The sequence below is a fragment of the Candoia aspera genome, chromosome 1 (assembly GCF_035149785.1).
Source record: "Candoia aspera isolate rCanAsp1 chromosome 1, rCanAsp1.hap2, whole genome shotgun sequence".
In the NCBI taxonomy this organism is placed as follows: domain Eukaryota; kingdom Metazoa; phylum Chordata; class Lepidosauria; order Squamata; family Boidae; genus Candoia; species Candoia aspera.
Genome location: NC_086153.1, coordinates 34,613,575 through 34,634,863, shown reverse-complemented (window position 1 = coordinate 34,634,863; position 21,289 = coordinate 34,613,575). Strand labels below are relative to the sequence as shown.

The 21,289-nt window shown below is 38.0% G+C and overlaps 1 protein-coding gene across 10 annotated transcripts in view; it reads right to left on the bottom strand.

Moving 5' to 3' along the window:
* The window catches only part of NRXN1 (neurexin 1), a 1,050,871-nt gene that overhangs the window by 263,802 nt on the left and 765,780 nt on the right, over positions 1–21,289 (bottom strand). For all 10 annotated transcript variants that reach the window (XM_063301563.1, XM_063301572.1, XM_063301615.1 and 7 more), the window contains one exon: positions 15,723–15,904. In XM_063301563.1, the coding sequence (XP_063157633.1) occupies positions 15,723–15,904 (182 nt within the window). The remainder of the gene's footprint in view (positions 1–15,722; positions 15,905–21,289) is intronic.

Sequence of the window (21,289 nt, the reverse complement as noted above, 5' to 3'; positions counted from 1 at the left end):
CTAGGTTAAACCAAGCTAAGAGAAAGGCAGGAGGCTGAACTCCATCTCAGCCATTGAGCCCTCAGCGGCTGCTTGCAGATGTCTTCTGATAATCACAGTCCTGTACGCTTTGGCTACTAGGAAATATTCTACTTCCTTGAACAGCAGGTCTTTTTCTTGCACTGCCCATGTTTTATAACCAGAACTCCTTTTGGGGCCAATGTCACAAGGGTAGTACTTCTCTGAAGCTATGCCTCAAAGTACTGAAGTGGCTACATCCTCCCAGAGGCTCAGCAGGGCCACTGACCTTCTGAGGTCATTGATGAATGCATGTACATGCATTGAAGATGTTTCTGCTGAAACTATCAGCAAATTTAAAAGTATCTTCCATAGCATCCTGTCAAACCGTTAGCACAGCCTTGTATCAGAAACAGCGAAATATGGTATCTAATGTAACCTCCATTTCATTCATTTTATTCCTGCAGGACAAGTGTGAAATGCTGCAAGAGCAGTTATATCTATCCTTCATGTATCCTAAATTATCCTAGATTGTATGAAACAAAGACATTGATTGGAGCAGCACATAAGCCCAGTAAAAGAAGTAAATAAATAAAATACTACAACATTACCTTTTGAGAGAAAAATTATGTCTTATATTTAGTATATCATGCAGTTTCGCCCAAAGGTTTTTGAACCTGAAGATGGGACTTAATGTGAGTGAATGTTCTTCACTGTGACCATGGTCAAATAGAAAGCTTTGGTATAAATAGGATGATGTTCAAATCACCTTCTCTGGTATGTCAAATTGCTACATTTGAGGGATTGTTTTAATGAAGGAACTTTCCGTCATGGGACCTCCCACTGAATTTTTAAATAGCATTAGGACTTTGTGAACAGGAGAAGTGGAATAGTATTAAGTGACTGAATGCAATTAGAATCTTTTCATTGACTTCAACAGAATTTAAATCAAGCCTTTTAAAAATACATTTAAAAGACTCTGCATTATATCAAACAGCAAGCAATTCTGAGATTGGCAATTACAAAAATCAGAGTGCTAATTATATTATTGGTAACAAAAAAGAGGAAAGAAAAGCTTTTCTGCCTTCCCCTTTCACTCAGTAAATATGATACCATAAATTTTAAATGTTACTTTAAAAAAATCCTAAACCTGATTATAAAAAAGCACAACAAAGGTAAAATCCCATTCTCTTACATACCAGTCTTCAGTATCAGTGTTCATAAAGCACAGTGTGATTAATAAAATATTTATTTTCATCTTCTTTTGGCATTCTAGATCTTGTTTTCCTCCCTTCTTTTTCCTGTCTTCTTTTACTTTTGAACAAAATATAGAAAATATAAAAGTCCTTCCCTAAGCTGATGACCTTCAGTTTCTGCAGCTCCCAGCCATAATATAAAGGCACTAAGTTAGGGAAAGCTGATATAAACACCCAAATTGAATGTGCTATATTGAGTTCTTTAATATCTATCATTTTTATTGTTTTAAAGCTTGTTGCTTTTCCCATATGAAACCCATAACTCTTTTCCAAGGTTTTCACAAGGCCCATTGCAAAACCCACCATTATCAAACTGCATAGCCATTGTTTTAGACTTAAAAGCATATATCTGGTAGCTTTGTTTATTTATTTCTCCCAGACATATGCAATTAGAGCATTGGAAAATAGCACACAGAAGGCTCTGAAAGAGCTGGTCCAGGGAGAGCAAATATAGATCTCAGCAACTGCACATTCCCCTGACACTGTTTTGAGCAAGAGTTATCCCCAGACGAACACAGAGACTTACACACATGTGCACCAATTGTTTGCAATTTAAACTTCACGTTGAACTGAACTGATGCCTTTCTTGGAGGGAGGGCTTTATCCCATTCCTTTCACTACCTGATAGCCACATACAACCCATGTAAGAATTGTAGAACAGAAATGGAACCAGAACGGTTAAAAAAAACAAAAACAATTTTGAGACATACGCTGGAGCAGAAGTGGGCTATAGCAGTTCAGATTAAAAATTACTGGAGCCACCAAACCCCATTTCTGTGGCACCTGAAGTGCTCTCTGATTGCACCCCACCCCATGGTCATTTTTTTGAATGTAAACCCTAAAATAAACTGTACACAGCTGTACAGAATAGAAGCTGTACAGACTTTCTATTCTAACCCACCAAAATCTCAGCCCTACCCACATGTGTGATACAGCCTCCACTACATCATCACCTCATTAGCCCCTTCCCCACATCAAGCGCTCTCCTTGGTCACATGTAGGTTGTCCACCTGGAAACTTAACTATCTTGCATACCCATTAACCTACCTAAGGGCAAAGCTATCTGGAATGTAATGGCTCTACTTCCCCTGGTATTTCAGAGTGGAATCAAACAGACGTGCTTCTCTTACTCTACCCCAAAAGTGACCATTTTAAAATTTATTTCCAGTTACTGCAGTATTCCATTTATTTTGTAGAGCTATTAACTCCTTGTCTCTTTCTCAAATCATCTCCTATTTGCATCAAGAAGGGTAGGCAGAGCTATAAGCATACTTGAAATTAAATAACATTATGATACAGGTTTGTCCTTCTATTGCCCCATTTTGGGTTTACATCTGTAAGTTTGTGAATATAGTGTTACAAAAATCAACACAATTTAAAGATGTAAAGGTATTTTAGAATTTATCATTATATGAAGAATTACAGATTTTTGAGCCGGGGGGCAGGACAACCAATTATCTTGGAATGATATGTCATCATACTCTGTTTATGAACTGCCTTTCTTCTAGTGTAATGGAAAAAAATGATCAGTATTATTAATAAGGTCAAAGTTTAAAAATGCATTTAAAATTGCATTTAAAAGTTACTTTTCCTATATGTAACATAATATGCTTTTGCTGTTTTCTGCTTTGCTTTCTATGTGTTTGCTTTAATTTTTGGTTTTTTATATTTCTTTTTTTTTCTTTTTTGCACATTAACAAAAACAAAAAACATGGGGGGGGGACACATTATAGAAGCCGCCCAGTCCCTATTAACTACATGCCCATGAATTTGATTTTATTTCTAGGCTGATTCAGAAGGAACAGGGAAGTTAAGTCCTGCTCAATCACTGATGCTGAACAACCCTTCTCCCAGGGTTGACAAAAGTGTAATATTGGGGTTTTAAACTCTGCAGTGCTTTGGTGTGCAGACAAGCAGTCACTCCTCCTGAATTTAATTCCATTCCACCTTGTCCTTGAACAAGCACTAACAGGATCATACACTATTTATTAATTTTATTTATTTATTTATGCATGCATGCATGCATGCCTTCCCAGTTTCCTGTGAATACCTCAGGCTACTCAAGAAATACTACAAACACACACACACACACACAATATAGTTTCCTGCTTGATTGTTTGTCTGGTGTTAATCCCTACTTATCTGGGTGTAGGCTGCTGGAGAGGATGTATTCTTGTCTTTTTGTTTCCTTCTTAGCTTTTTTATTGTCTCTTTTGAATGGTGTGTAAATGTGTCTATTGATGGCTGGTATGTCTGAATGCCAAGCTTTCAGATCAATCTGTCTGTCTGTCAAACCATCAAGCACATGTGGCCAATACACTTGTATCTAAAGGCTAGAAATACCAAAGAACCTGCCCATTGTAAAAGGAGGGGTATTAGAGTAAAAAGATTAAAATTAAAATCCTAATACATCTACAAATGTCAATGGATGATGTTTGTTTGTTTGTTTGATCCTAAATTACACTGCATGACTTTTGGGATAAGGTGGAAGTGCTTTGAGCTCATTGGAACAAATTCAAAATAAATAAAATATAAAGCAAATATTATGAAGAAGAATGCTAGATTATAATGCATGGTGAGATTTTTTAAAAGAAAAAAAATATTATATTACTTATATTGTATGGTGCCCTGAGTCACATACAAAGAAGGAAATATTTTAAAAAATTGAGACCAAAAAAACAAAAACAAAACAAAAACAGAATTTTAAAATCTCTTTTGACTCATATGTAAGAGCTGTTGAGTGTTACTGTTCAGGACATTCCATTCTGAATCTCATCAGATCAGGTTATTCATTATTCTGTGGTAATTAAGCAAACCTACTGAAATATTTGCATTTATTTATCGAAACCACTGATATCACCTTCATTCAAATGAGAATGTCAATACAATACATAGAATTCTGCTGTGAATTATTACATATTACATAATTCACCCTATCAGTATGGGAAGGTGTTGGGTGTCTGTCTTCAGGTCACTTGTGATTTCTTTTTTTTCTTTCTTTCTTTTTAATTGAAAGCTGCCCAAGTCATTGGGAGTCAGGTGGCCTATAAATTGCATAAATTAAATTAAGTTAAATTAAATAACTCAATGTAATAAAAACATCACAACATCTTAGTATCAATAGAGTAAAATGAGAAGAGGCATAAAAACTATCCCTTAATGCCAAAAAGACTAGTTGACACTAGGTTTATTCCCATAAGATATCTGAAAATTGGGTGTCACCAAAACAAAACTGATAAATGAACTTATATCACAGATGAAACAGGGAGCATCTCCTCAGTTTGAAGACTTGATTTAGTGGTTTAAAGAGAAGCCTTAACATTTGAACAGGGTTTTCTAGTGAATGGGCTGCTAATATAAATTCAGAACAGGTGTGGTTGAAAATCTGGTTGAATTTCTTAGCCTGAGCCGTCTTACATCTGAGCCATCTTAGCCTACACCATCTTACAGCTTTAAACTGGCTGGAGATTCCAAGGGGGAACTGAAAATTGAAGTTTGGAAGAAGGATTTTCAAAGCACGAATCACTGACTGTAGACAGTCCATTCAGTAATTTAAGGACCTACTCAAGGTGATAAGAGATCTTTTGAATCTCTGGCGTCAGTTGGCCATTAAGTGACAAAGTTGGATCAAAAATTGTTTCTAAGCTTCATATTTGCTTTTTTAAGGTGAGTTCAAGAGTTCAAACCCCATCCAGAAAAGGATGAACATCCACCTATCACACACAGGAACTACCTACAAATCATGCCATCCATCTTATCAGGTTCTGGCTGATTGCTGTATTATTGTTCTATTGTGTTTCCTTACAGCTGTATAAATAGATACAGATACAAATGTAAACATCACAGCAGATGGCAGCATTTAACCGACCTTGGCTGATCTTGAGAATAGCAAAGAAGGTTCGGACCTAGTAAGCACTTGCAGGAGTGACCATTAGGAAATTCCAGGGCTGCAGGCTAGCCTGAGAATTGAAAAAAAATCCTAGAAGAAGGCAAGTGTAAACCATTTCTGTTATGTTGCCACATAAACTATATGGAACTACCAATACAATTGCCAGAAATTTAATTTCAGTCAAGGGAGTCTTCCTTTTATACACATTCAAACACACATGGCACCCATTTCTAAATATTTTTAAGGGTGTTACGTGGGGAAAAACAGTAATGCAGAGGATCTACCTTTATCATAAAACACACTCGTGCAACATGTGGCATATCAATACATGTTCAATGCAGATGCCTTCCATACAAGATCTCCATATACAGTACCTCCTGGCTTTGTTCCTTATATGGAACTGTACATATAAGGTCCACTGACAGGCACCTGGTAGAGTAGAATTTTTTAACTATGCTTCATTGTTCAAGCCACACTGTCCTGATCTGCACAGAATACTAATCCACAATGAGTTGGCTAAGAGATATCACAGTAAACTAGGAATTCTCAAACCTTCTTGGACCAAGAGGCTACTTTGAGAATGCTGAAACTTGGTGAGACCAATCACAAAATGGCAGCAGCTATAAGGGGAGCCAGAGGGCAAAACAATTATCCCTAAAAGTAACATTGTCTGAATGTATGAGAGGAACTTTTATTTTCAAAAGAATAATAAACCCAGTGTCTTTCCAGCTCTTTCAGTACATCTTCAATCCATCTGTCTACAACTCCTTCCCATCTTTTGACTAGAAGCAAGTTGTGAAAAAGAATGAGGTTCTATGATCTACATAGGAAGCAATGCTGGGGCTAGGGGAGGATCCAACCTACAGTCTGCGAAAAAGGAAGCAAAGCCTTAGCATATTTGCAAACTAGGTTTACATGCAGAAGTGGGGAGCTATACCTGAAAGGTACCCTTCCTTTCTACCTGGCCAATGATTTTTTTTTTTAAGCTCACAGTAAAGCTTTCGTTCCTGCATTCTATCCATTGCCTACTTTGGCATCTTAGACTACATTAATATCTGCTACTGCTTTTTGTTGCTTGTCCCTTGCAAACAAAGAAAACTAAGATGCTATATTGGATTTTTCTTATTTTTCACTTTGGTGCTAGTGAAGTGTCAGATAATTTCAGGTTAATTAAGCATAACCTACTTGCCTTCTCTGTGGGTCTGTGTGTCTCAGCTGCCCTGAATGATGCTACATTTCTCATGATGGAGAAATAATGTCCAGATATTGAGTTCAACAATTATCCATGCAACAACTTTTTCCTGTTGGGGAAAGGGGATCCGGAAAATCATCTAAAGGGCCATGCTGAGGAGTTTTCGGAGCATCTGCAGGATAAAATCACTCAGATTCGCTTTAAGTTGGACTCCAAGCGTGAAACAGGGTCTGTGGAGATGCCTGGGGAATGTACTTACCCAGTTATCTGGAAAAGTTTGATCTTGTTGGACCTTAGGAAGTGGACAAGATCCTCTGGACTGTAAATGCCACCACCTGTCAATTAGACCCATGTCCCTCCTGGCTGGTGAAGGCAGCTCGGGAGGTGACATGTGGTTGGGCCCAATTGATGGTAAATACATCCTTGCGGGAGGGGGTGTTTCCAGCAGCCTTTAAGGAGGTGCTGGTGCATCCCCTCCTCAAGAAACCACCACTGGACCCTACTGTACTGGATAATTTTTGTCCAGTCTCCCACCTCCCTTTTATGGGGAAGGTCATTGAGAAGGTGGTGGCACTGCAGCTCCAGAGGATCCTGGAGGAAGCAGATTATCTAGACCCCTTTCAGTCAGGTTTCAGGCCCAGATATGGAACAGAAACAGCATTGGTCGCACTTATGGATGATCTCTGGTGGGAGTGGGATGGTGGCAGTGCATCCATTCTAGCTCTCCTTGACCTCTCAGTGGCTTTCGATACCATTGACCATGGTATCGTTTTGGGTTGGCTCAGGGAGTTGGGGGGGCAGCATAGTTTTGCGCTGGTTCACCTCCTTCCTCCAGGGCCGGTCCCAGTCGGTGTTGATAGGGGAGGAGAGATCGGGCCCATGGCCCCTCCTTTGTGGGGTGCCGCAGGGGTCGGTACTCCTTTTTAACATCTACATGAAACCGCTGGGTGAGATCATCTGTCTCCACGGGATGAGGTATCATCAATATGCTGATGATACTCAGCTATACATCTCCATCCAGGGGGAAGTAAGTGATGCTGTGACTGCCTTCTCCAGGTGCCTAGGGGCTGTTGGGGTCTGGATGGGGAACAACAGACTTCAGCTGAACCCTGGTAAGATGGAGTGGCTGTGGGTTAATGGCCCCTCAGCTCCTAAAAATTTGCCATCTTTAGTTCTGGATGGGATTGCACTGCCTCAGACAGACCTGGTGTGTAACTTGGGGGTCCTCTTGGACTCACAGCTCCTGGTCAAAGAGCAGGTGGCAGCCCTGGCCAGGAGGGCCTTTGCGCAGCTTCGTGTTGTGCGCCAATTACGCCCCTTCCTGGATCGGGAGGCCCTTTGAATGGTCGCTCATGCCCTGGTCATCTCCTGTACAGACTACTACAATGCGCTCTACATGGGGCTACCCTTGAAGAGTATCTGGAAGCTACAGCTGGTCCAAAATGTAGCCGTGTGGGCGATTTTAGGTGCCTCAAGATCAGCACATATCGGTCCTTTGCTCCGCGAGCTGCACTGGTTGCCAGATTGCTTCCAGGTCCAATTCAAGGTGTTGGTTATCACCTTTAAAGCCCTACATGGCATGGGGCCAGGTTACCTAAGGGACCGTCTCATCCCATTACATCAACCCGTCCCACCCAGTCATGCAGAGAGGGCATGCTGCGGACCACATCTTCAAGAGAACTCCATCTGGCGGGGTCCAGGAGGCAGGCCTCCTCTGCAATAGCCCCTGCCCTTTGGAACATCCTTCCCCCAGAAATGCGGTTAGCCCCCTCTCTTCTGGACTTCAGAAAACAGCTGAAAACCTGGTTTTGTCACCATGCTTGGAGTGGGGAGAGGAAGAGCCATTCCTGGGGTTGGTTGGTTCCGTAGTCCTGCCGGGACCAGTCTTATCCCCTTATGGGTTGAATTACATCCACCGTCACCTGGATTTTATTGTATTTATTGCTTATTGATATTATTTATGATTTTATTGAATTTTAACTGTTTTTATTGTGAACTGCCCAGGGTCCATGTGGGGGAGATGAGCGGTGATAAAAATATGATAAATAAATAAACAATGGTTTTCTCATAGTACTTTGTGAAGTCGCAGTACTACCATGAAACAACAGCAAAGGGAATAAATGAACAGAAAAGTTTCTTCTTGAAAACTAAAGTAAACAAAAACAACCTGCAAAGCATAAATGTTCAAAATACACTAACTGATTACAGACATGCAAATAGTCTTAAAGAACATAAAACAATTAATTCTTATTAAATCAATTATTAAATGGGCAAGTTAAAATGAGTTTTATTCCAGCATATCCTCTTTTTCAGAAGGAGGGAGGAAAAGAGGAGCTTGTCCCTAGGTGTCTAGCCCTCCTGGATGTAGAAGTTAATGTAAACAAAATAGTATGAGGATGGACAGTCTTTTTGCTCTTCATGGCTGCATGATGAAGAGGTAGAATTACGGCTTTTCTCTAATGATTCTGGTCAAGACCAGTTCATCATGATAACTGGTAGGGGGAACTTAAAGGTTCCCCCAGGAAGATCTGGCTATTAGTGATGCCGGGCTAAAGATCTTGCTGTTCTGTGTGTTTTTCCTACCACCTAATTGATCAGCTCAGCTGTGAAAGAATGTGGATGAAGTTCTCCAAGATTCTGTAAAGCACAGAGAGCCTTATAGGCTGGTCTACCTGGCAAGTGATCCACCTAAGGATGTGTTTGTTTTGCAAAAGATGATACCCCTGTATCCAAAGTTTATTTCTCCAATAGGCATGGATCATATTGCAGAAAAATAGCCCATGAATAATGAGCAACTCTGAGATTTCTTAATAGTAAACTGTTTCCATCTCTGAAGTATCTTGTTAACCACTTCCTGTTGTGGCCTAGGAATTTATCAGAAGGCACTTCTTCAGGCTTCCCGCTTGCCACTGCAAAGGGAATCAAGAAGAAGATGCTTCTGGCTGGTTAGCAGAGTCAATTCAAACTTATATCCTGGCCTCTCCTACTTTATTTAATTGCTAGCCTGCCTGCCTCTCTTTGGGCAATCTTATCCTGAATCCAGTCCAGTACATCTTCCCACTCCCTTAACTTTTCCACTTATACAGCACTTATATCTTGGCTTGCCTCCCAACACATCATACACTGACAGAAACAAGTAAAGGATGAGCCATTATTAACTATTTGGGGTTTCAGGAAGGGAAGAAATATGCAGCAACAATGGTTATTTGAGGGACCACCTCTCCCTGGTTACATCTACTTGTCCCATCAGGTCCAAGAGAAGGGTCATGTTACAGGTCCGGTCTAGTAAGGAATGTCATCTGACAGGACCCAGAAGGAGAGACTTTTTTTCTGCAGCACCTGCCCTTTGGAACATCATCCCCCCTGGACTTCTGGTGGGAAAGTGGCAGACTGAACAGCTGTGCCCGCAAGCTCTGCAGGCAGAACTGGCATTATGGCAGGTTTTTTTGGGCTTAGGCTGCTTCCTCCTGAAGCCCAGGAGCGTTTTTCCAGACCAAGGAAAACATTTGGCATTGACCCATTTGTCCTCCAGATGATGAGTTGCAGCCAGGAGATCGTAAACAGCATTCACAATCGATGGATAAGACTTTGCAGGGAGGCTGGGACATCACCACTTCCAAGCTGCTCTGCAGCCTTAAAGGGACATTAAGTCCAGCCACCCCATTCCTAAAGCACCCAATTTATTTTTTTTAAAGTATCTTTACCCTAAGAGAGGCTTTCGACATTAAGGAGAAATGACCTCTCTTGGTGCTTATCATTATTTTTCTGATTAATTAAAAAAAATAAAGCTTTGGATTTTGCTTTCCATCCAATACTAAGGAGGGTTGAGAGTATATTATCGCCTCCCTGTTATTATTTTTGTGCTATTTTTGAAGATTTTAGCATTTTTCCTACACGCTGAATCTGCCGTTCTGAACTTTTACTTTCCTGCCACTACTTTCTCTGGGGAACTGTCTGTTATCTTAACTCAGGAAATTTTCCATTACCCTTCACTTCTGCTGGTTAAGTATCTAGGGGGCGCCATAACTTACTGCCTCAGACATGGAGGATCTTAAACCAGGCTTTCTCTGACTTTCATCAAGATATTAAAGCAGATATCAAGCAGATTTTCTATTATTCCTGCCAAGTTATTATGCAAGACATTCAGAGCATTGTGGAAAATATATGGTCTAAAATGTGCCATCTGGTTGGGGATGTTGTGGATGGAACTGAAGAATTTAACAGTGATGGAAATGCCTCTCCCAAGAGTGAGAATCGGGCTTCTGTTGAAATTGTGGATGAAATTGACAGTGCTGAATTGAAGAACTTAAAACAGAGAAATTGAGCTGCAAGACATGAATGAATTATATAACAGAAAGGGTTATTATGTATGGGAGATTTTTTGAAGAGAACTCTGTGTTTGTGAGGGGAGCAGTTGGGCTGTTTGATTTCTTTAAGAAAGTAGCTCTGTGTTTATTATGGGCATGTGTAAATGTTTTAGTCTATTTTGAAGTGGGTTAATTAAATATTTATCTGGATGGTCTTTTGGCTTTGGATGATCTTATTTATTGTTAATGATTGGGATTATGATTAAGGTTCTTTTTTAAAAAAATAATATTAATTCATGTTTCTTGTATTATTAATTATAATGGCAGATAATTTACATGCTTTTTCATTTTTGATCTTTATTATAGTAGACAGGAATGTATAGAATAGTAGTAGGAAGGGAATAATTAAGTAATTGTTATTTTAGCGGGGGGAGTTGATTAGGTGATTTATACTTTTCTTTTAATATAAGGGGAGGGAGCAATGGTATTTAGTTATTTTTATAATGTGCTAAGGGATTGACTTGTAGAAATAATGTGATTTTGGTTTAATATAGAGTAAGGGATTGATTATGGGAAATTGCTGTATATCTTTTATGTTTAAAGTTGGAAGTCACTTCTCTTTGTAATCTATTTAATTTTTTTCCTCTTGTGTTTTCACCCTTTTTTTACCTTTTTTGTAGTTTATTGTTCATCTTTTATCTGTTTTGGAAATTTAATAAAATTCTTTTTAAAAAAAAAGGAACATCATCCCCCCGAGGTTAGATTAGCTCCATGGTGTGGAACCTGTAAAATGGTTACACTGTTCGTAAGAAGGATGCCACTCTCCTGTAGAAAGTGTTTTTACTTTTTACGGTTTTAATGGTTTTTTGGTGCTATTGTTTGATTATTTTTGTGTGGGGTTTTTTTTTTTTTTGGTTTTTAACCAAAAGAGTTGTTGCATAACTCTTTTGCTGACTTGGCTTTACCGACTGCATCACATCATGCAGTTTGTGAGAGCGGCCCAGAGTTGCATATGCAAGATGAGAGGCTATACAAATTGAATAAGTGGATAAATAAATAAATATTTCTGAGTGAACAGAAATGGTTGACCAATAGTGATTATCCAAGGACTCATTTTCTTCATTAAAAAAAAAAAAAAGTTCATTTTGAAATATGAGCATCAGTCAAAATTCTAATGAAGTTACAAGCCACAACCCAGGGGTATCATATGCCCTTAAACAAGAAAGTAGCATAAAGTATCCAGTACACAAATACTGCATTCCATATAATCCAAACCACCCAGTCACCTCATGTGAGATGCACGGTAAGGAAATTCAATCAATCAATCAATCAATACAAATTTATTTTTTAAAAAGGATGGACCCTAAATAATTCAGGCAATCATGCAACTTAAGCACACATGTATATTTCACACAACCTTTTCTACATTCAAATGGTCCCTCTGTGTACTAAGTAGGGCCACACCTATTGAAATACTGGCCCTCAACCATGACAGGCATTCTTGACATCTGCACTGTCATACAGCTACAGTATCAGAAAGTCTTTTGGAACATGCGGGAGCTCAAATGTAGAGCCTGTTTTGCAAATCATTAAAGTAGTCACATCTTTTTCCTCATCTGCTTCAGGGATCCCTGGAAATAGACAAGAGGTGCTTTATAAATGGATTCCTGCAGTGGATAGGGAATTGTACTAGATGATCTCCCAGATACCTTCCAACTTCACATTCTATAATTCTAGGGTTCTTCCAATTTGAATCCAAAGCACTGTGCAGATTTAAAGTCCAAGTGAATCATCCAACTGTAATTTCGCATCAGCATCAACATTATTTTAACAATGAGAGCACACTTAGTATCCGTTTGAATGTTACATATCACACACTGCCATCCTGCACATGGCAGCGATATTCAGAGATACAATGCTGGTTGTTAGGACAGGAATATGGAGAATATAAGATGGAAATCAAGAGAGCAACTGGCTGCAGAGGGATTTAGTTTTCAGTGGTTTTCATATGCAGAGTTAAGAGAAAGATTTAAAGTAGATAAAAGGGCATCTGGAACTGAGCACCAGAAGACTGAATTTGAAGCTGAACTTTGTACAAATATAATTGTACAACATGTATAAACTTTTATTTCTGTTTGAAATGGAAAAAGAATAAGTGAAAGACTGCATGATAAACTGGGCAAAGAACTTTGGACTATTAATGGAACAGTGGGAAAATATGTGGTTAAAAGGACTGAAATTTACATTACAATTTAAAGGAGATTTTTTATAAAATGATGTACCATTGGTATATGACTCCAGAAAATTTGTCTAGAATGTATAAAAGTATTTCAAATTTATGCTGGGAATGTGGACAATGTGAAGGGTCATTTTATCATGACTGGTGGATCTGTAAAAAAGCCAGAATTTTTTGGGTTCAAATATATATAATGATACAAAGAATTTTAAAAGTCAACTTTCAACTGAAACCAGAACTTTTCTTGCTGGGATTAATGAACAGTCAATTAGAAAAGAGCCATGGAAGATTATTTTTATTTATTTATTAGATTTATGCACTGCCCATCTCACAATAAAGTACATATGATTACTGCTGCAAAAATGGAAAGACTCTGAAATACCCACATTGGAGGATTGGTTGGTGAAGATGACAGAACTAGCAGAGACGACAAAATTAATTTGTTTGATTAGAGAAAGCTCAATAACTATATTTATTAGTGACTAGAAACCCCTTATGGACTTTTTGCTGAAAAAGAGAAAAAAGAACTTGTGATTTATGGGTTTGAAGATTAGAATGGGTAGCTTATGAAAAGAAGGAAATTATGATGAAACCTTAGAGAGAGAGGATAAAATATAAATGTATCTATAACTGCTGTCAAGAAGTGGAAGTCACTTCTTTAGATTCTTTTCTTTTAACTTTTCTATTTCTATTGTTCTTCCATGAAAATTATTTTTTTTAAAAAAGACATACAATTCTGGATGCAGTCTGATATTCCAAGCACCTGGCAGTGCCTCAAAGAACAGGATGTTTCAAAACTATTCCCCATCTTAGTGATGATTAATCTGGGACGTCTCTTGGCATCTACATAAATGGTGTGTTAACATTAAGACCTAATACAAATGGTCAAGTAAGAATCAAAGAGCAAATTTCCACCAGTCTGTTATTTGTGACAGGGAATACGTGTCATCCCTGTTTTCGGACATTGGCACAACATCTAGCTGAACATAGGGATAAAAATCTGATGATGATGATGATGATGACGACAACGACATAGTTCCAAGGAATAGCTTTCACCTTTCAATATAGTGGCCAAGAAAGCTAGAAATATCTCAGGGATAATTATTTGCCTTGCTGTTGGAATATTTTGCTTATAGAGCTTACATTCTTTTCATTGCTGCTGTCATTATTACTAAGTGGATGGTATTGTTGCATAACTCTCTTGTTGACTTGGCTTTACAAACTGCATCACATCAGTTTTTTAAAAACCAAAATGCTTGTAAAATCTGTTCCTAAAAGGCAGCATAAAAATGATTTAAGTTGCTGCTCCTTAAAGTTGCTGAACAAATATAATGCAATGCCAACACTGACAGCATTACAATACTGCAAACAAATAGGAAAATAAGATAAAGTACTAAGAGAGAAAAGTTTGGAATACAAAAGCAGATCATACATAACTTAGCTAGATGGGATGATGTAATTTAGAAATAATCATCACTGAACATTTTCTGAGGTGACAGTGTACATTGCTAATAGATCAATAACTAATTTCTTGCCAGAGGAGTTATTTCTTCTTCAGTGAAGTAGCAAGGTTGTTAAATCAGACTCAAACTTAATATATTAACAAAGCTGAGATTAATCTACACTGCTAAAATGCTCAGTTGCCCTACTTAAGTTTATCTCAACTGATCATTTATTTATTATGCCATAAAAATCCAGACACTTTCCATGCTGATTGCTACTTGTTTGCTCTAAGGCAACTTGAAACTACCCTTCTAGACTTTTCAGGGTGCCAACTGTTTTCTACTAAAAATTTATCACCTCATAGTAATGATAGGATCAGTCAGCTCTTGTCAGGTTTAACAACATATCCAACCAAATGGGACCATTACAATTCCTCTGACAGATTCTTTTGTGAATCTGCTAATACTAATATATCTTTCCTTGACTTTCATACAACTGAGCTGCAATATATTATTATAGTTGAGACCAATGAAGTGGGCAGCTCTAAAAATGGGTAATTTGGGTACTCAAATTTGTTCATTCCTCCTAGCCCACGAATCTGCTTTGGACCCTACAAACCCCGATTCAATCCAATATGAAATTGGTACTGACTCTTTATGGACCAGACATTCTGAAAACCACTATATTCAGGTCACAAACTTCTCCCTGTTCCTTACCACATTGCTTTTTAGACACAATATGGAAAGTGGAAAAATCTATCAACTACATCACAGTCTTCTAAGCATGTGTATGCATTCCGGGAAGATGGGGACTAGGGTTTCTAGCCATGGTACTTTGATTTCACAGGATGCATTACATTTGCATAGAAGCCACAACAATATCTTAGAAGTCTATTATGTTTAAGTTACCCCATACTGTTTCCAGGTTAGATTTGGTGTCATATGCCACAGCTGTGAGATTTTTAGTGTACATTTAGTACACAGTGATAAAAAGTGATCACATTGTTCTCAGGATGTCAGAATCATAATTGTGCACCATGCTCACAATTTAATATATAGTTTGATATCTCACAGATAACTGCAATAGCCCTAAAAGAAGCTCATTTTATGAAAGTAATTCAGAACCCAATCTGCAGCCTTTTAAAATTAAACTGAAGTCAGTCTATCCAAAATGCTTTAAAATCTTGCATTTTGCTATTAACCAATAGGGCTAGTCTCTCAGTGCCAACATCTCTTCCAAAGCTCAGATTGAAATTTATAAATCATTGAACTGCTTTTGAAAAGTGTTATTCAATGGTAGAAGATCAATTTCAGAAAAGGACAATACTATAATAGCCATAGCAAAAGCTGAAATCGAAGCTCTCAGACAAATAGTAGCATTACATTTTGCTGACGGTACTTACGATGTGCAGCTCTAAATAATCACCGAGCCCAGTCGAGCTATCCACACGCACCAAGATGGCTTCTTTCTGAACGGTGCTAAACCCTATGGCCAGTCTATCTGCTCGTGTGCTGGGCCGATCATTGGGAGGCCAGGTATATGTAATCTGTCCACCACCTTTGCTAAATATGTATGTTGTTCCCGCTGGAAGAAAGAAAACAAAGTAATTAGTGGTCCAACTCTAAAAGGAAATGAAGTGCTACACATGTTGAACCATTCGGTTTTTAATGTTAATGTCTTTACAAGCCCTTCAAGAATTACAGTCTTGCAATTCTTACCCTCCCAGTAACCCGCTTCAATTTTTGCCTGTTTTTACATACAGGCTACAATCCTATACTCATTGACCTGGGAGTATGCCCTGTAGAACTGAGAGGGCATCCTCCTGGGCAAAGTTTCACTCTTAAAGGGATTAAGGACTTTGATGTTACTGTAGGCCTATCTAGGCAAAGAGTGTGTGATGCAACCAGAGCATGTGTACATGTCTTGCCCCCAACACCTCCAGACTTACAAAAGTTCATTCAGATATACAAGGGGCCTGTAAGAGCATTTGGTTGAACATATTCACCAGCCTTCATACAATATGAACTCTGCCTTATCAGAGTCCCCAAAAGCAAGAAAATGCATTAAGGATTTTCAAGAGCATGTGAATATAATCCACTTCCAAAATCTGGCACACAATGCTGGAGTTAGGACTTGTGTACGCACTCCAGATTTTATCACACTTGTAATCCTTGGTGTGTTGGCTGAATGCACAGTTACTCATAATTGATCATCCCCCACAGTCAAATTGATAACTAACGTTTTTACAATCTCTTCCTTTATTGCTGTCTGTTCAACTGCACTGACATTGCTTAAGTCTGGAAGCTCTGAGATCATTTGATTTTGTCTGATTATTTTGCATGTTCAAATTCCTGAGTTCAGTATTCAGGTGAATGATGGGGTGGGAAATAATTCTACTTATAAGCTTGCAATATTACCAGAGTTTCAGAACTGGTTCCCATATGTACATACTGTATATTAAATGAAGTCTCATCCCTGGAAAATAAAGATGTGAATCTACCCAAAGGTTTTGAGATTGAAAAAGTAGCTTCAATTAGTATGGATGCCAAATAGCTTTAAAAAAAAAATGCTTTATTGTCTATAACAGTAGTGCAGTACCCAGTCTGCCTTTGTATTTCCTACTGAATTTTTTAAAATCATAGAAAATTTCATAGAGACTTATGTTCACAATGTCTTACTGTATACCATACAGAGGTTTTCTGGGCATTATTTCCTAATGATACAAATTACCCAAGAACCAATTTTAATACAATCACCTTCTTTTTATTGTCTGATATGTAAATTTCTTTGATGAATTTTTTTTAAAATGCACCCATCCATGTAAATTATTTTCAGAGAAAACTATATTGCTACTTGTACACAATTTTCAGGAGGATGCCTCTTTTCAGACACTTTTATGTGAATTTTTGATCAAGAAAAAAACAAACAAATAGATTTTATTTGACAATAACTTTTGCCCTCCACTGAAGCCAGTGGGAATAAAATACTTAAATTTGCTTCCAGTGAAATTTGGGGTGGCATTGTTTTATATTCATATGTAAAAGGAATACATGTATCAATAACTCACATTAAAGTCACTACCATGCACATGTAATTTTTTTTTAAAAAAATTATGCAGTTGGAAGAAACAAAAGCACATTTTTGCTGTCAAGTATTTTCTAATTCTGTCCAATATATCCCATCAAATATTTATATACTGTAAGTTTACCTATACGTTTAACTATCAAAGCAGGTTTCAATTGCATGCCAGCTAGGGGTAATATTGTAATATTCAAGCACAGAAACCCTATTCCCCACCTCTACCCAATTGATCCTGAAATAATTTAGGCTCTTAACAACTGTAAGAGTCCTTTTTTTTCCCTGAGCAAGTAAATAAATCAGAATATAGTTTGAACTAAGTATACAAGAAGTGCAAACCCAGCGAGGTTCCCCCACAATAATATAAATGTTTATAATTAACTACAGAGATATCTGAAGTAATTGAGACAACAAACAGCTGAGCTACCTCCTTTACTGTCTCCCCTCAGGGAAGGAGATGAGAGGTAAAAAAAGAAGATGAACATTTAGCCAAGAATTTGGAAGGATGGGAACCAGCTCATTTTCCTTTGTGATCTACTGTAGAACACTGCCCCCCCCCCAAAAAAAAATGGGAAGCAGGAACATAGCAGGATCCTGCCTAAGGGACACACTGCGCATTATGCAGAATGCACAGCATACAATTCTATCTTCATTAGTGTTGCACAAGTCAACTGTTAATGGGACCACAGGCAATGAGGAAAGAGAGGTTCATCCCTTGCTGCGACTGGGATGAAATCACCCAAATACACCAGCACAGCTATGAGATTTAATTAGCCCATACTGGTAATTAAAGAAAAATAACACACAGCTGCACACCACACATTCAGTATAACAAGCTGCTCAGACCATGTTCCCCACAATGAGTTGTCTTACTTGTTTTTTAAATGGGAACTACACAACTGTAAGTGCATACAGTACATTGTTACCCAGCCTTGTAAGGTTCTTAGGATTCTTCCATTTGAAAATAATAAAAGAGAACCAATGCTAATGTTCAAAGCAAGGGCCATTAAATGTTTAGAATAATACTTAATTGCACAGTTTTCACAAATACTGAAAACATCCTTAACCACTTCTGGTCACTGTGCAGTTGATTTAGGCACATTTTTCTAAATTGCACCTTATGTGCAGACAATGGCAGCTTACATATGTATTACGTATTTGACTGAATGAACACACAGATAGCTACATCTAAGACTTGTTCATCTTTATGACAGACCAAAAGCTCTGGCTTGTTTCTCACTTAACAAATCAGATTTTAAAAAAAGGTTTATTCTGGACTTTTTTGTCCTTTCTTGTTATAAGAGGTACAAATTCAGACTTGTTGATTTGTACATAATTCTAAATAAAAGCACAGATGGTGCTATCCAGGAGGAACCAAGAAGGAGAAATCTTATTCATGAATAAGCCAGAATCCTTTACCATTTTGGCTCACCATATAACTGTAATTTGCCAAATGCTTGTTCCAGAATCAACCAGAGGACTCTTATCACAACTTTTCATAATTCCATCCATACATGCAAAGCATACAGTTTACTGGGAACTTCAAAGGAAACTGTATAACAGCAAGTGAAATTTCAGCCTTTCCAGATCAGTTTATTCTATTCTGATAGGTAGAGGATATTGTCATCACTTGCTAATATTATAATTACCTTTATAATTATTCGGGGACACTAGTAATAGAATCACATAGTATTGTAAATATTGTATGTTTACAATAGCACTATAAAAATGACATGCTTTATTAAATTTAGCTCAGAATTACAAAATGTGAGATGTAATTTTTAAAAAAGACATTAAACAACTTGTTTGTATTAACAGGCCACACCAGTTAAGTAACACCCCGCCAACAGGCAAGTAAACTCAAAACACACCACCAAGTGTCTGTGATTAATTATCATGACAATCAAGTAGAAAGAAGAAACTTCTTTCACATGGAAAGAAAACTTTTCAGAAATTTCAGTGAAGCATTCTAAAATAACCTAATACTGGGCTACTGCAATTTTTGTGGTTTGTTATCATCATCTTTCTAATATCAAACTCATCTTCTACACAACAGCTGGATTAAAGCCAAACAGCCCTTCTGAGAAAATAGCATGCCAAAGTAGCTTATAGTATCCTGGAGGAAAGCTTTGCCACAGTAGTCCTCACTTACTGACTACCTCGTTTAGTGATTGAAGTTATGATGGTGTTAAAAAAAAACAGCTTTGTTACCAATCCTTGCATTTACAACTGTTGCAGCATCCAGAAGTCACATGATTGTCATTTGGGCGCTTCACAATCGGTGCACATTTATGACCGTCACAGCACCATTTGCGTGCTTCCCAACCAGCTTGTGACAAGCAGAGTTAATGGAGAAGCTGGTAGTAAAATCTCAAGTCACAGTCACATATTTTGCTTAACAACCACAGTGACTCACTTGATGACCAATTGGGAAGTAATGTCATAAGTCCGTTGCAATCATGTGATTTTCCACTTAGTGACCCAGGAGCATAGCAATGGAATTGCCAGTCCCAACTGTGGTTGCTAAGCAAGGACTACCTGTATTTGGCTGCAACCTCAAACAAGATTCCATGTTACTATGTTCACCTTATTAGCAAGGCCAGCCTAAGTGGGCCACAGCATATGCAGCTGCATTGAGCTCCAGAAAAATAGGGCCTCTTGGACTGAAAGGGTTTTGTGTGGGCAGGTCTGCCCATAGGAAGGCAGACCTCCATGTTAGTCACAGGGTAGATTTAGTCTGATGGGCTTTTTCTGCTGGCTTGTCTAATGCAGCATCATGACAGCCAATGGGTAAATCAAGCCAATAGAGTCATTATCCTAAGAAGGATTTGATGGTGTGATTATTTTTGTATCTAATATGAAAATTCTAGATGTAACCTTAATTTTTACTTCAGGTTCTGTGGGTGTTCATTGTGAATACATAATTTTAAACATCTCATTTTGCAGGAATCATTCTGAAATATTAATCTAGAGTATGTGAGGGATCCAGACCTGGTATTGCATGGGCTCCCAAATTCCTTATATTGGCCCTACCTTTGAGACTAGATGTGGAATAAGAAATCATTTATTACATATTCCAGCATTAATCCTTTTGATTCGGTAACTCACTTGAGGACACCAGGTTGAAAAAAAAAAACCTGGAGTTATAAATATGGGCTGTCATGTAAGTTAAGTCTCACTCCTGTCTGTTGAATGCCAAGAGCTCTTTTTCTGAAGTGTCATAACAAGTGAACTATAAGTTTCTTGCCTCCATTATGGACATCACTGCAAAATCAATTCAGGTAACTCGTTTGGCAGCCAAGCTGCTTCTCTTAATCCACTTAAGAGCCTAAAAACAGAAGGAATCTGGTAGTATCTTTTCTAACAAATTTTATTAAAAGACATAAGCATTTGTGAGCTACAGGTCACTTTATCAGATGAATGAATGGCTATACCAATGTAGGATTTAAACTGGGCATCTACCCATGCCTCTTTTAAATTCTTAATTCACTGTTTTAAATTCTGAGGTGAATTATTTCAAATATGACATGAATAATCCAGTTTGACTATATACACATTTCTTGACCCTCTTCGGAATGGCAAATTGCCAATGTCATCCTTTGCAAGTAAACAGATCTGTCAGCCCCTTTTAAACTCAAAGGACAAGACAGTTTACATGATAAACTTCTGGATGTACTGTATATACTGAGTAATTTTATACAGTCTTGTTCAAATAATTTTTATTTATATTATCTCTCTCTCTTCTATGTTTCTTGCTCACAGAAACCCTGTAAAATAGGTTAGAGAGATAGATAATGACTGTACTAAATTCAAACTGTGAGCTTACGCCTGGAATAGGATTTGAACAAATGCTCTAACCCAGCTTTCTCCAATCTGACACTCTCCGAGTGT